This window comes from Pyxicephalus adspersus, chromosome 9, assembly GCF_032062135.1.
Source record: "Pyxicephalus adspersus chromosome 9, UCB_Pads_2.0, whole genome shotgun sequence".
In the NCBI taxonomy this organism is placed as follows: Eukaryota; Metazoa; Chordata; class Amphibia; order Anura; family Pyxicephalidae; genus Pyxicephalus; species Pyxicephalus adspersus.
Genome location: NC_092866.1, coordinates 28,486,112 through 28,501,401, shown reverse-complemented (window position 1 = coordinate 28,501,401; position 15,290 = coordinate 28,486,112). Strand labels below are relative to the sequence as shown.

Genomic DNA, 15,290 nt, shown 5'->3' with positions numbered 1-15,290 from the left:
TAATACCTGATTACACCATAAAAGCATTGTTCCTGTTTTATAATTCATGAGCAGTACATTACATTAGTTACACATCTGCCTAACAATATTGGCTTGTCATAACAAGCAAATGGATCGGTAGCAGAAAGGCCACATGATTGTTTGGAAATCCCAATCCACAAAACTTTAAACTTTGGTTTGATGTTAGAAAAAAAAACTCCCTGATCTCAAGAATGTTGAGAATGTTGGGCAGGGGAGGTATTTTAACTCCTGCCCCAATAATCCATTATTGGGGTCCACTGGAATCCTTCCTCTCCTTGGCAATTGAAATAGAGCATACTTGTTACAAATAACACTAAATAACCCTCACTTCCCTATTCTCCAGTTTACTAACCCAATGTTTGGGTAGACCAAGAATAAAAAAGGGTGCTCTGCTGCCTTCGATTGATATGTGCTGGAAAGAAAAGTACTAGAGGTAATTGGGAGGAATTACTCCTCACTAATTTACATTTTAATTACAAACTAAAAGATGTACAGAGAGCCAAAAACATTTTACTAGTAAGAATAATTTTAATCACACATTCAGGTGTGATATTTAGGGCATTTTACAGAAGATCCATGTTCACTGTTGCTATCAAAACACCAGTTACTTCACATCAAGCTATGCTATGCTTGGTTTGTTTTTAGATATTTAAGGATTCTGTAAATGCATATTTCTACATCTGAACCACTAATTGCAACATACTAATTTACTGCAATTCCACAGCTGTATACACAGAATACATTGTAATTTCTTAACTTGTCGTTTACCAGATTGTAATGGACCTTTGTATCACTGCATTTGGTTAGTCTAGATATGATCTTTGCATCTCCCAATAAATAATTCTCAGAAATCAATACGATTTAGGATAGGCTGTTAAGAATGTACAAACAAAATCCACCTATAAACCTAATTAAATCTTGTAATAATCATTACCATATAATCATTTTACTAAAATATACATATGTGCATATATATCTATACACTTTGGGGTCTATGTATAAAGCAGATAATCTGACATTCACTGAAACATGGAGGGGAATTTTCCAGGTCCATGTGCTTCAATTGCAGTAAACGATTCTTTACCAGAAATGTTTCAGTGAATGTCTGATTCACTGCTTTATAAATAGACCCCTGTATGTCTGAGCCAAAATTATTAAAGTTTTTTTTTTATATATCTTTTGTAAGATATTTATCATCATGCTTTAAAAAATATAAACATAATTTAACACACATAATTTGGTCCTTGGCCAGAATTGTAAGCAATTATTTTTTAACTATCACAATTAAACTATTTTTCAGGAAATACCCCTGTCAGTTATTCTTCACATTGAAGCATTCAACAGTAAAGCTAATGGGAACACAAAAGATGGGGAGACTCCTCACTGCTTTGAACTACTGACTGATACCTTGGTGTATTATGTGGGAGAAAGACGTATCACTCCGCATGGTGGACAAGATAAAGCAGATATAGGAGACACCTGGTACAGGATGGTCCGGCAAGCCCTAATGGCAGGCATGAATGAAAGCATCACTCCAAAGGAGTCACCTCAGTCAAGTATTCCAGGTGAGATGTTTCATATTTATTACCAATAGAGCAGAAATCTGCACAATCATTATCCAGGTTTCTAGGTGGTACAGAGTAATAGAAAAGTGTATGATTTAAAGAAGCAAAAGTTAATTGCATCAGCAGAACTGTTAATAGAAATATTTTTATCCTGTAAGCTTTCTAGTCTAAAAAAAAAAGCAGCCTAAGGCTTTGGAAAGGGTTGTTTCCAACAACAAAAGACTGAAAGATGAATGAACGAGAGCTGTACATATAGTGCCATTCTGCTCCATGGAGAGGAGAGGTGGAAGACCGAGCGAGTTGCACCCCGCTGCACTACTTCCCCTTCACATGTATTGCAGTCGTTTGTCGTTCATTGATACGCCAGAACGAATCCATGAACAATGTCGAACGAGTCCTGTACACACTTCAGATTCTTGTCTGATACCAGCCCTGAGGCGATATTCAGACGATCATCTGACGTATGTACATAGTCTTACATAAACAGCACTACCAAAGAATTAAAAACACTCCCAGTTACATTTGTATATTCAACATAAGCTTATGTTATACTGGGGAACAATTTTGAACACATTTTTTGTTGACTTCACTTTTTAAGCTTATTTGCACTAAAAAAAGGTATGCTGATTGTGAAAGTGCAGTTAGTTTTCTTCTATCACATCAAGTTTTTTCTCTACCACTTATATTATTGCAATTACTGTAGCAAGGATTTGTATAGGCTATTCTTTTACACGCAATAATCATTTTACTGAAATATATATATATATATATCTATATATCTATACACTTTGGGGTCTATGTATAAAGCAGATAATCTGACGTTCACTGGAGGGGCATTTTCCAGGTCCATGTGCTTCAATTGCAGTAAACGATTCTTTACCAGAAATGTTTCAGTGAATCTCTGATTCACTGCTTTATAAATAGACCCCTGTATATCTAAGCCAAAATTATTAAAGTTTTTTTTTTTATATCTTACTGTAGGATATTTATCATCATGCTTTAAAAAATATAAACACAATTTAACACACATAATTTGGTCCTTGGCCAGAATTTTAAGCAATTATTTTTTTAACTATCACAATTAAATTATTTTTCAGGAAATACCCCTGTCAGTTATTCTTCACATTGAAGCATTCAACAGTAAAGCTAATGGGAACACAAAAGATGGGCCACTATATGTAAAGCTCTCGTTCATTCATCTTTCAGTCTTTTGTTGTTGGAAACAACCCTTTCCAAAGCCTTAGGCTGCTTTTTTTTAGACTAGAAAGCTTACAGGATAAAAATATTTCTATTAACAGTTCTACTGATGTAATTAACTTTTGCTTCTTTAAATCATACACAAAGGGAACATGTGATAAGATGCCATTTGGTATACCTATGGTTTGGCGAGAGCCAGGAGATCATTTCAGTGACTGTTACTTTTGTATAGTGAAAACTTCAGGATACAACAAGAAAAATAAATATAACATAGAGTATACTAGTCTACCATCCACTATGCGCCCAGTGGCTCATTCAGATGACATCCCAGTGCTGGTTTTTGTTACACTATCCTCTCTTCGACATGATTATGTTGATGAACTAGGTGGCAACAATGATGTAGAGTTTAAAATTGAAGAGGATTTGATCAGCATGAGTTGAGTGATTTGGCACGTGATTTGGGACTACCGAAGAAGGCTTCAGAACTCCTAGCATCAAGACTGTGTGAGAAAAACTTACTTGAAAAAGGAACAAGGTATCGTACTTTCGAACCAGAGAAATTGCATTTCTGCAGTACTTTAGAACTGACACTGGCTTTGTGTATTGCCATAACATACCTGGTTTAATGGAGGAATTTATGAATTCCAATCTATAACTTAACTGAATGGCGACAATTCATTGATAGCTCAAAGCGGAGCTTAAAGTGTGTCCTCTTTCACAATGGCGATATATTTGGGTCAGTCCCAATTGGCCATTCAGTTTGTCTTTGTGAAGAATATGCAGACATAAAGAGAGTCATTGTCGCTGTTGCAATATCACTAACACAATTGGGTCATCTGTGTTTAAAATGGTATGCTTCCTTCTTGGTCAGCAACACGGAAACACCAAGTATCCCTGTTATCTGTGCATGTGGGACAGCAGAGCTTGTGAGAGGCATTGGGTGGAAAGGAATTGGCTTCCAAGATCTGGCCTAAAACCAGGTGATCCAAACATTCTACATGAGCCACTTGTTGATAGAAAGAATATTATAGTCCCCCCTCTGCACATGAAACTGGGTCTGATGAAGCAGTTTGTTAAAGCTTTGCCAACTGAAGGAGACTGTTTCAAGTACCTCATTTTGGCATTTCCTAGCCTGTCACTTGAAAAAATAAAGGCCGGTGTGTTTGATGGTCCACAGATTTAGCAGCTCATTAAAGATGAACATTTCATCAGGACAATGTCAGAAGCAAACAATGCTTGGTTATCATTCAAAGCAATTGTCAAGGACTTTCAGGACTTTTTACACAAAAATTGTATAGAAGCTCTTAAAGAGCTACAAAATGCTTGGTTGGAATATGAGTATCAAGGTGCATTTTCTGCATAGCCATCTTTCTAAATTCCCGGAAAACCTTGGTGCAGTCAGTGATGAGCAAGGTAAACAATTCCACCAAGATTTGAAGGTCATGGAAGGACTGTATAAGGGTGGATGGGATGTACATATGATGGCTGACTATTGTTGGAGCATCTGGCGGGGTTGTCCTAACACTGAACACTAAAAAAAAGAAAAAGCTATAAGCGTAAATGTTTACCTTAACCGCTTACCTGATTTAATTTTCAAATGTTTTACTGTAAAAAAAAAAAAAAAAAAATAGAGTAACAATAAATTCTTTGTATGAACAAAAAATATTAAAATAAACAGTACATTCAAGTTAATATTTTATTATTTTTTCATTGTATGTAAAATTTGTATGTTTTTTGACAAAAAAAGGAGGGTACCCTGAATCGTCAAAACTGGGTGTGATAGCAAAGAACAAGTGTAATATCTAACTGAACAAAAAATGTGTTCCCTAGTGTTATGGCAGACTAGTCAGGGTAAAGGTTATAAAGCCTTAAAGCTATTACCTACACAAATAAAAAAACACACACAAATAATCCATATCTGTAATGAAAAATATTATTTTGACATGATTTTGTGTTTACTTTATTATACTCATACTATTATAATATACTGTAAAATAAATTTTCATGAAAAACAATGTACTGCTTTTACACATATAAATCCACTGTATTGCATTCAATACAGGTATTTTGTATTGAATGCAATACAAATAGATTTGAATTTCCCGCCACGCCCTGAACGGAACATCCGCACGCACCAACATCACTGGGAAATCCCCCGGGACTCATCAGATGGAGGAAGAAAGAAGATGAGGATCGCAAAGAAGGACGCCAGCAGGTCAGGTAAGGCTCAATTTATTATTGTTTACATTGGTTTAGCTACCGCTCCTAACAATTTTTTTTTTACACGGAGTCACACTCAGGGGTTACCACTTAAGGGGTTAAAGTGATTGGTTGTAAAATAAAATTCTATTTTATTTCATGGCTGGTTAAGATCACTGATCTCCGGAAACTTGCAGCAAGAATGATAAGCAAGGAGACATTTGGGTGATCTCACGCATGCACTGTGAGATCGGCATGTTTTATTCCCCAACTACCTCACCCGATTGGTTGGGTGACGTAGGAAAAAGAAACCCGGAAGAAGAAGAGAAGATGGCGGCGCCTGGAGCGCAGACCTCAAGACGGATGCCGGGACAACGCGAGACCCAAAAGAAGAAACCTCCGGACCAACCGACTGCACTGTGGGATTAAAGGCTAGTAAATTTTTTTTGTTTTGGCCTTTTTTGAATTTACTTCCTCTTTAAATTAATATTTTAAAGAGGAAATATTATGTTTGCAATATGCCTCTTTTTGTGTCATGGTTTATGAGGTATAAATAAGGGTTTAATGTTTAGAACATACCAAAATGACCTTTGTGCAAGGGTCACTGTAAAAACCTGCCTAATGGTGATTTGATAATAGATCACTCAAAAAAAATCCCCAAACAGCAAGAAATTGGGCACAAAATCCTCTTGTCAGCTCATGTAGAACAGAATTAAAATTCTTTCCAACAAAACTTTGCTCATTTTGGGGTGAACAAAATTCATTCATTTGATGACTTATAGTGAATATTTAATACTGAATATTTATAAGCAATCAAATCACGAGGCTGACCCTCTTTTTACAGTATGGCTTATAACAGTGATTTCCTATTTTTTCAGAACTTACGATTCCATGGGGTTGTTGACCTTGAAGCTATGTGTGAGACTCCAGAACGTATCTATGTGGTTATGGAGAAGCTGCATGGAGACATGTTAGAGATGATCCTCTCAAGTGACAAGGGTAGACTTCCTGAGAGAATCACCAGGTTTATTGTCACACAGGTAAAATGTTAATACAGAAGGTTAAACTTTCTGCAAACAAAGCAGTTATGAATGAAGAACATTGAGAAATTATTTATATTTTTCAATGACAGCAATAGTGTTTTGGTAGTTCATTTACATATCAATGTTTTACTAATAACGTTCAGTGTTTTACTAATAATGTAGACAGTGTGTTAAGCTCACCACAACGCAAATGAAATTTTAATATGATTGGTTCATATTTTTTACAGTAGTTAAGGGGCAGTGTTAAAGGGCGTGGGCTACAAACGCAGCTTGGTTTTAAAATCAGTTTAGGACGCTTTTGAAATCATTCATATTTCAATGCAAGTGCATTTAACCTGTAGTCGGAGTACTTCTAACCTCCATTTGACCTGCTTCAGGCTGTATTTGCATTATCATTGACTTGAATGTGGAAATAGGCAGATCTAAAGACAACAATCTAACATGGGTTACTTAGAATTAGAATTGAATGAAATTAGAAGTTCAACAGTACGTAGATAAACAGCACAGAAGTCTGATCTAATAAACCTTACCTAATTTAGTGAAATTGCTGCAGTATCAGTATGGGAAATGTCATTTTGTAAATAAATGGTTCTTTATCTTGCAGCAATTGCACTAATAAGCAGTTTGTTACAAGTGCAAATCAGAAGAAGATTCAGCGTGGATAAGGCTCTTAGTCACCCTTGGATGCAGGTAGGTGTCACTGTTATTTGTGATCTCATTTGAAAATGGTTAGTGCAGCAAAACTAATATTTAAAACTGTTTGGGGAGCTGTGTTTTCTTACATTTACCGGGGTCACCAGAGACAAAACAATTGCATCTGAAATACCAGGTGTATCTGGCTTTCACATACATTTCACAGGGGTTTCACTTTGCTTTTTAAATTGATACTTTATAGGAAATACCCAGAAATAGACATTTTAGTGGGAAAAACTGGCAGTGTCTGATATTTGTACATTATAGCAAGAGAGAAAATAGTGGGTAATTTAGCCCACTAGCAACTTCTCAAAACATTGCCGGTTTTTCTTATCAAAAAACCTTAGACTGACTTAACATTCAGATATGTGGATAAGCAATGTATCCCACTTCATAGAAAATATATTGGACTCTGGGACTCACTTATTAAGCTATATTATTCAAAACTGCATTGTAAAACTGGCATGTTCAAAGATAATATTACTTGTGATGTGTAATTTAGGAAACTTTTTTGGCGGAGCAACCGGCTAAAAACCTCTGGGGAGAACTATGAAGTATATATAGCAGGGGTTCCGTGATAACCTGAAAGTTATTTCAAGGGTTCTCCTGTGTTAAAAAGGTAGAGAAATGCTGACACAGTATGCACCCTTGACTTAGTTGTTTATTTTCCTACAGGACTTTCAGACTTGGTTGGACCTTCGGGAATTAGAAACCAGAGTTGGCCAAAGATACATTACCCATGAGAGTGATGATGCACGTTGGCAAAGATTTGCTGAGGAATGTGGCATTGAATACCCACAACACTTTGTCATGGGACCCCAGTATGATGAAACTGAAGAAGAAGATGAAGAATAAAACTTTTTTGTAACCATATTGTTGATCATAACTACTCGTTAACACCAAAGATATAATGCTGTAGGCCACTGTTGATGCTAGAGCATGGTCTTTTTTAGGCTCAAGCCCACTATCTACATGACAAACTCTGAGCCATAAACAGCCATATGTGCCTGTAATATTTATGCACTATCAAATATACATGTTCAAAATGTTTATATTCTATGTTTTGTATGTATGTATGTGTGTTTAAAATAGAGGTTGTACTAGTCAAAACTAGTCAAAAACCTCAGGAGCCAGCAGTATCACTACCTTGAGAAGTGTTTTTGTAAATGGTGACATTGTGCCCCATAAAGCAAAGTCTTAGTACTGAATATATTGGTGGTACTCTGTGCTCCTGATATATTGAGCATTTCCAAAGCATTTGGATAGTCGTGTATGTTGCACAAATGATAATCTTGTATACTTTGTACAGAAGGGGCTTTCTAAATGAACCCTGCATGGGCATCACTTAGAGGTAAGACGTTTTTGTAGCATGTGATAGTTTATCTAAACTGTTATATCCGAACTTTCTACCTGTCTGTTTCTTTATGTTTGTGTTGAATCCAATTTTCATGTGTGTTAATAATAACATGGCCTGTGTATAACGTCCATATTTTTTAGACAAATATATTTTTGTTCCTTGCTATAAGTAAGAAAATATTTTTCTTGTACTTACATGAGAGATTTGTGACTTAATGTTCAAAGGCTTTTCCTATACTTTATTATTCCAAGAATTTTTTTCTGATTTGTACAGTCATTTTTAGTAAGCAGGGTGATATTAAAGAGGATTGGTGATCTGTCAATACTTACTGCAAAATTCAAAATACTGTTTCATGGTGTGTCTATAATTCGTAAGTTATTTGTAATTCATTTCTGATTAAGTAATTTATTTTATAAGTACAGTGTATAAATATAAACAGAAACTGGCTTTTTGTAACAAAAAGTAATGTGCATGTGTGTGTGTGTGTATATATATGTGTGTGTATATATATATATATATATATATATATATATATATATATATATATATAATGTGTGTGTGTGTGTATTTATATATACTTAGTTGGTGTGTTGATTTCAACATCTTTGGGAACTAACCACATATCTTCTGTAGGTATAGGCTGCCTAAAGTACCTAAACTCTAGAATTTAATTTTACATAAAAGGGCAGACAACCCTTTCATGCAAGGTAAAAATTCTGTTGTTTTTTTTGTGCTATTCCCTTTAAAAAAAAAAAAAAAAGGGCGCAGCACCGCCCCCTAATTTGTGATTGCTTAGAAGTCTAAACTTTTGCAAAGAGGGCCAGATTTGGTGAGGTGAATGTGTGTGGGGCGACCACTAATCGGGGTTAGTGTGGGTGTGGTCTGCACTGGTCCCGCACAGCACACGCCAACCAGGGTGACGAGGGATTGCCTGTCAAAAATCAATTGGGAGAGAGAGTCAATTTAAAAAGAGTCTCCTGACATTTTCTAGATTACAAATCTGCATTGTTAATTTAAAGTACAAGAATGAATACACTATGTCAATTTTGTGTGTCATATATCCAAATATGCTGTTTAAGTCAACAATTTTCATGAGCTGCACCTTTTCATGACAATATAATATGAATAGAAGAAAAAAGAAAAAAAAATGTCTGATTTACTAGGGAAGCTGAGAATCTTCCCTCAAATTCAATATTATCTTTATAAATAATGAATTATGAATATTTACAGTGAACAGAGGTTTTGCCTTTAACATGATTGGATTCTGAACAAATTCAATAAGGAAACACTTTACTTTTCACACTATTGGATGAAAAAAGTGTGTGCTGTGCAGGACCCACATGGACCACGCCCATTCCACACCTACCCGCTCTGCACGGAGCCCACACTGACACCAGACTCCGTGCAGAGCACGTTTTTGGATTTAGAGTGGGTGTGGTCTGTGCAGGTCCCGCACAGCACATGCCCAGTACAAACGTAGGGGATTCCCTGTGCACACACACGGGCCCCATATTGTTCATTTGATGACAGGTTGCAGGCCAGTGAATGTAAATTGCTTCTGTTAGTTCACTTTGCATATTGCAAATTGATAGGATTAAAAAAAATAGAATTACCGGTATATATTGTTAAGAGCACTTTACAGCATTTTTTACCCTTAACTAAAACTTTTGCACAGTATTGTGTATGTGTGTGTTTAATGGTGTATTCATTGTTGCAGAGCTGCATTTATATATACAGATATCCCCGGCATATTGAAAATCATGGTCTATTGATTGTATGTAAATTTTTTGCTGAGCGTGGTTGAATTATCATGTTTATGTTATGACAAATCCAATCTTGCATACTTGTAGCACCAAGCAGAAAATGGCAAGCTAAGCACTGATCACTTCAATTCTGGGAGCCCCATATCCCCACTGAGGCTCTGCCATTTAACAGCTGAATGACATTCACCTCTCCAGAAGGTATAAAGGCTTTGTTTTGTCATGAAAAGAAGTTGAGCCCTAGTCTAAAAGCTCCACTGGACTCCAGAGGGATCAGTTTAAAGGCTACAGTTGGTAATTGCAGCCACCCCTTGGTACAGTGATATAATTGTATTCACTAAATTTTAAAACAAGCCATACCACATGAACAATATTTACATGGAATTTCATCTTCCTTTTTTCCCTAATTATCGTTCTTATGCATATGATTTAACATAGAAATGTATGTAAAAAAACTGGCTTAAAATGATTAGCAAGAAACAGCAGGACAGTAACTGAAGCATATATTCTCTCCATTTTGCTGATGGCACTAAAGGCAGTATATATACAGTCCATCATACACTGTGTTGTGCAATAGAGTATCTGCCCTGCTGTTTTCTTAACAATTTTGGGAAACAGATATTCCTGTTGTGCAAACAGGTACCAGACAATTATTGGGTATTCAACCTAAACTTAGAATCTTAAAAGCAACCTCTGCATTCAATAACCAATCAATGCTGTAATAAGTTTCCGTTTTACCCACATCTTTTAAATGACCCAATGTCACCTACAGATTGATGAGAACTTGCACTCCCATGAACACAACCCACTTTCACATCACTCATCCTATTGATCATTCACAATCTACATACCATACTTCTTAAATGGCAAACACCTACAACACCATTATTTGTAATCTGTGACTGAAAGCTTGATAACAGTATCCAAGAAGGGCAGGGGTGTCAAACTCAAATAGACAGTGGGCCAAAATAAAAACTTTGACAAAGTCGTGGACCAAACTTAAAACTGAAATAGCAACGCTACTACAATTTTCTGCATCAAGAAAACAGTCAAATGGGGGGCTAAATGTTATGAGTGGCTGGAACTCCCTCTTCACTGAAATAGCAGCGCTAATGCAATTCCCTGTGTTTATAAAAACAGTCCAATGCGGGGCCACATATAGGCAGAGAGGCAGCTGGTCTATAAATGGGAGTGATGCCGCTACTACGATTCCCGGCATTAGTTGCGTCTATAAAACAGTCCAAAGCGGGGCCACGTATAGACAGAGAGACCTTTGGCCTGCAGATGCAAGTGATACCTCTACTACATTTCCCGGCATTGCGTCTATAAAACAGTCCAATGTGGGGCCATGCATAGGCAGAGAGACTGCTGGTCTAAAAACAGGAATTGTAGTAGCGGCTTTATTTCAATGCAGCGGTGGGCCAGCTGCAATTCATATTTAGGATTCTTTTGGGGGCCAAAAAAAGAACGTTACGGACCCATAGGTGGTGATCCTAACTGAATTCTGATAAATATTTGAATTCTTATATGATGTAATGGTGCTGGTGTTCTGACCTCACAATGGGCTTTGACACTGCTATAAAAAGACATTCTGAGGTATATTCATTTCTAATATAAGTCTTACCTATAAGCAAGTATGAATGTTTGCACATTTTGATAAAATCAATCATACCTAGTTTCCCTCCAGTTTAGTAGTGGTTGACTTGGTACCCTTGATGTTCAGCAAATACCTGTGGAAAATAAATGAAATGTAAAAATATTAAAATTAAAACTTTGGAACTTTTGGGAGAAATGTAACTTTTTTTTGTTAAAACTAAAGCATTTTAAGATGGTTTAGTGTATCTTAAAGCAATCTCCTCCAATTGCCCCTCTTCATTAAAACACAACTAAAGCCCTAAAAAACAAACAACAAAATACACATTTTTTTTTTGTATGTAAGATGGATTACCCTGTAGATGTCACTTTCTAATAGGCCTTTCTACCCTACTGTTCTTCAAGCAGTGGGCAGATCCTAAGTTCTGAAGGAAGTGGTGCAATGTAGTAACATGCCACTGACTGCTGCAGCACTTTGTTGTGAGTCCTGGGTTGGGGACAGAGCCTTGATAGTCTGGGTTCACAACAACTAGACATCAAATAACCCGGACAAGGAGCACTGGATCTTACTAAGGTCAGTTTGTGGGAGACCCAAAAGTAGGATGAGTATAATGGTTGGGGAAGAGTTAATAGGGAAAATCATATTTTAGCAATGATATATAGTGACGGGTTCATTATTATTTAATTTACCTTTTTTAAGTAGATCCCTCTGTATCGGTCCTAAAGCAAACCTGTGACAATATAAAACATACCAATGACATAAAACGGTTGGCTTTCCCAGGTGTTTGCTGACAAATGGTTGGATCTCTATGCAGTGCGTTCAGGCAGAGCCACAGGTTGTCTTCGTCACAGTGGCCACATGACTCACTGCTGCATCTATGCTAGATGCTTACAATTTAAACAAATCCTGTAACAGTTCATAAATAAGTATTATATAGATTATTTGCAATTTGTGTTAAAAATCTAAAACTACAAAGTATGTGTGTTTTAGGGCTAGAATTATTTAGTATTATAAATTATGATATATGTAGAGATTTCCAGGGTCGTAAAAATAATTAATTACCTTTTTATGTGATTCGTCTTTAAAAAAAACATTCTTTAGCAGGTTTCTTTTTTTTATTAAAAAAAGGGGGGGGGGAACAGCTAGGGAAAGAGCAATACAAAAAGGTAAGTATGAAAGATTACAATACCCAGAATCAGGAGAGAACCAAAGGATTATACAAATGTGAGCTAGTACAAAACCAAATATTGTACAAAACAAATATATAAGAAAAATTAGTATACAATTTTGCAGAAAATAGCAAAGTCAATATAAACTTTAACAATGCCTTTAGGCACAGTAGCAACCCATGGATATGATTGCTTTACAATACCAATCATATACTTGAAATGTATAAAACAGACTACCCAGTGTAGAATAGATAATATAGCAATTTGTGCTGTGTATGAGTCCCGTGCATGCCCCAGGGGTGTAAAGTTCCCAAGGGGAATGGGTTATCAATCTGGTCCGTGTAGACCGAAAGAGGAAGGGTAAATTGGCCAGGGAGGGGGTGGTTGTGGAATAGGGGCAGGGCAGTTAACAGATAAGAGCATTTTATTTCATGTAGTTGGTAATGAAGAGACCTAGTTGTGCAGAGGTCCATAGGAGGGCCTTAATCGATCACGCTGAGCTTAAGTGGCAACTATATAAAGGTAATACCAGTAGAACCATATATTAAAGGATTTTCTACTCACATTTTTTTTTTTTGCCTAATCACGACAGAAATACCTGTGGCGACATAATATTTGTTTTTATAACTCAATAAAAAAATTATATTGGGAGGCCACAGATATGTGTGATACCTTACACATTTTAAACCTGAGTCAGAAGAATATGACAAATAGTAGCCATGTAATTACTACATTACTAAGCCTACAGGTTTGACAACATGTTTTTCTGACTTTTGATCCTTTTATGACAAGTTTTTTGACCAAGTTTAGCAGCTTGGACATGCCAGCAAGTTCACAATAATGTCTCCCTGACTTAATGATAGCGGCTCTGAGAACGTGGAATACACACATGCACATTTCCAGTTCTGTGTTTACCATTTATTTATTTTATTTTTTTAATAATATTATGCAGTGCATGCTCACTACATGCCCATGTGTATTGGTCAATAAATGTGTGCCTTGTTCTTTACTCTGACAGATGTGGGTACTGTTGCTCGCTAAGCATGTGCAGACTCCTCTCGCTCATGAGCAAAGCAGCATGCTGTTCCGTTAGCCTCTACCCACCAGAATGGTGACTGGTTGCCATAGCAGCCACATTATTGATTACTGAGAGGTCCCTGGACACCTGTAGTGATGTTTATCCTTGTGGTAAAACCAAAGTTTGTGACAAAGGCAATAAAAGGGAGGGTGAGCCTTTACCACCCCCTTTATTCCAGGTAAAAATACTAATAATATGCAATTATTAAGTCCAATCTATCAGAGCAGCCATGTTTAACAGGTAGTCAAGTATACCTATCATTTCTGGCTACCACAATTCCTGAGCTGGTTCAGTCTGATATGGTAGCTCATGTCACGTGTTTACCATTTAAAGAAAGGGATATTATCCAATTGGACTCATAAGATTGTATTGCGGTCCTAAAGGGGTTTAAAAATACTGTAATTTTGCCTATTTAGGGCAAAGCAACAGTTCTTTTTGAGTGCCATTGTTACCCATGCAGCAACACCTCCTCCTCTGCAGTGAAGAGGATAGAAGGCTTGTAGCCCAGCATAATACTTATCACAAATTTAACCATCAGGGCTTTTAAGCTGCGTACACACTTCCAATTTTTATCGTTCAAAATGAACGACGAACGATCGATTGGGCAAAAATCGTTCGTAAAAAAAGTAACCAACGACGCCGACGAACGAGGAAAGTCGTTGGAAATGAACGATTTGGCTTTATGTGCACTCATGTCTATACATACATGAGTGCATATGAAGCAAAACAAGCAATATACACAAATAAAATACAAACTTACCTCAATGAGGACTGTGCAAAAGTGCAGTGCATTTTTCAACTAATAAACAGTTTAGTCGCACAACTATGAGCTACACACTCCTGAAGTTTGGCGCACAACAATGCACATCAAACAGTTTTAACAAGACAATTGTGTTTTTAGCCTTACAAATATTTCAGAGAAAGGAACAGCTTAACACAATTGTCTTTCTAAACTGTGTCCTTGGAGATTGGAAAGGAGATCACATACCAAAACCCCAAAAAACAAATGACAACATTTTACAAACAACTTTATTCAAAAGAAACATTTGCTAAAAGGTCACAATAAAATATAAAAAACATCAAAACAAACAAAAAAAAACCCACCAAAATTTACACTAAAGACAAAAAAATAAAAAAAAACAAACACATGTAAACACACACTTCCATGTAAAGCCAAAATAGTTCAATGGCCAAATGGCCCAACAAATATTGTATTCAAAAAATACCAAACCAATATGCAATTTTGCCCTATCAAGGGTGGAAAATTGGATTAGAAAATATTTATGCAGGACAAACATTGAAGAGTGGTAATAAAGGCAGAATGTTGCAATCAAACAATATGGCCACAAACACAATAACATAGCATTCAAAATTACAAAATGGACATTAAAACATTCAAAGTAAAAAAAAAATAAAAAAGAAGCTACTGTGCTAAATGATAAGCAAAGTATCAAATGCAGCAACATAGATTAATTAGGATAACACACAAAACAAAAGCCCTTTCCAGAAAAGACAAAAGGAAAAGGCAAGTTAACCACCTGGCCGATAAACCCGACCTTGGTTCGGGTTGATCGATTTTGCAAAAATCGATAAACCCGAACTTTTCTCACTGTC

At 36.4% G+C, this 15,290-nt stretch overlaps 2 protein-coding genes across 2 annotated transcripts in view; both read left to right on the top strand.

Annotated features, from left to right (window-relative positions):
* Window positions 1-6,034, top strand: part of LOC140338521 (serine/threonine-protein kinase D3-like) — a gene marked incomplete in the record, with an annotated part of 50,918 nt that extends 44,884 nt beyond the window's left edge. The window contains 3 exon segments of the mRNA XM_072422765.1: window positions 1,322-1,586; window positions 2,684-2,694; window positions 5,861-6,034. Of these exon segments, the coding sequence (XP_072278866.1) occupies window positions 1,322-1,586; window positions 2,684-2,694; window positions 5,861-6,034 (450 nt within the window).
* A 538-nt stretch (window positions 6,035-6,572) lies between these two features.
* LOC140338711 (serine/threonine-protein kinase D3-like) lies at window positions 6,573-8,418 on the top strand. Its single transcript, XM_072423016.1, has 2 exons — window positions 6,573-6,715; window positions 7,394-8,418. Exons 1-2 carry the CDS (start codon window positions 6,611-6,613, stop codon window positions 7,571-7,573), a joined length of 285 nt encoding a protein of 94 aa, XP_072279117.1. The 5' UTR covers window positions 6,573-6,610; the 3' UTR covers window positions 7,574-8,418.
* Window positions 8,419-15,290: the final 6,872 nt, after the last annotated feature.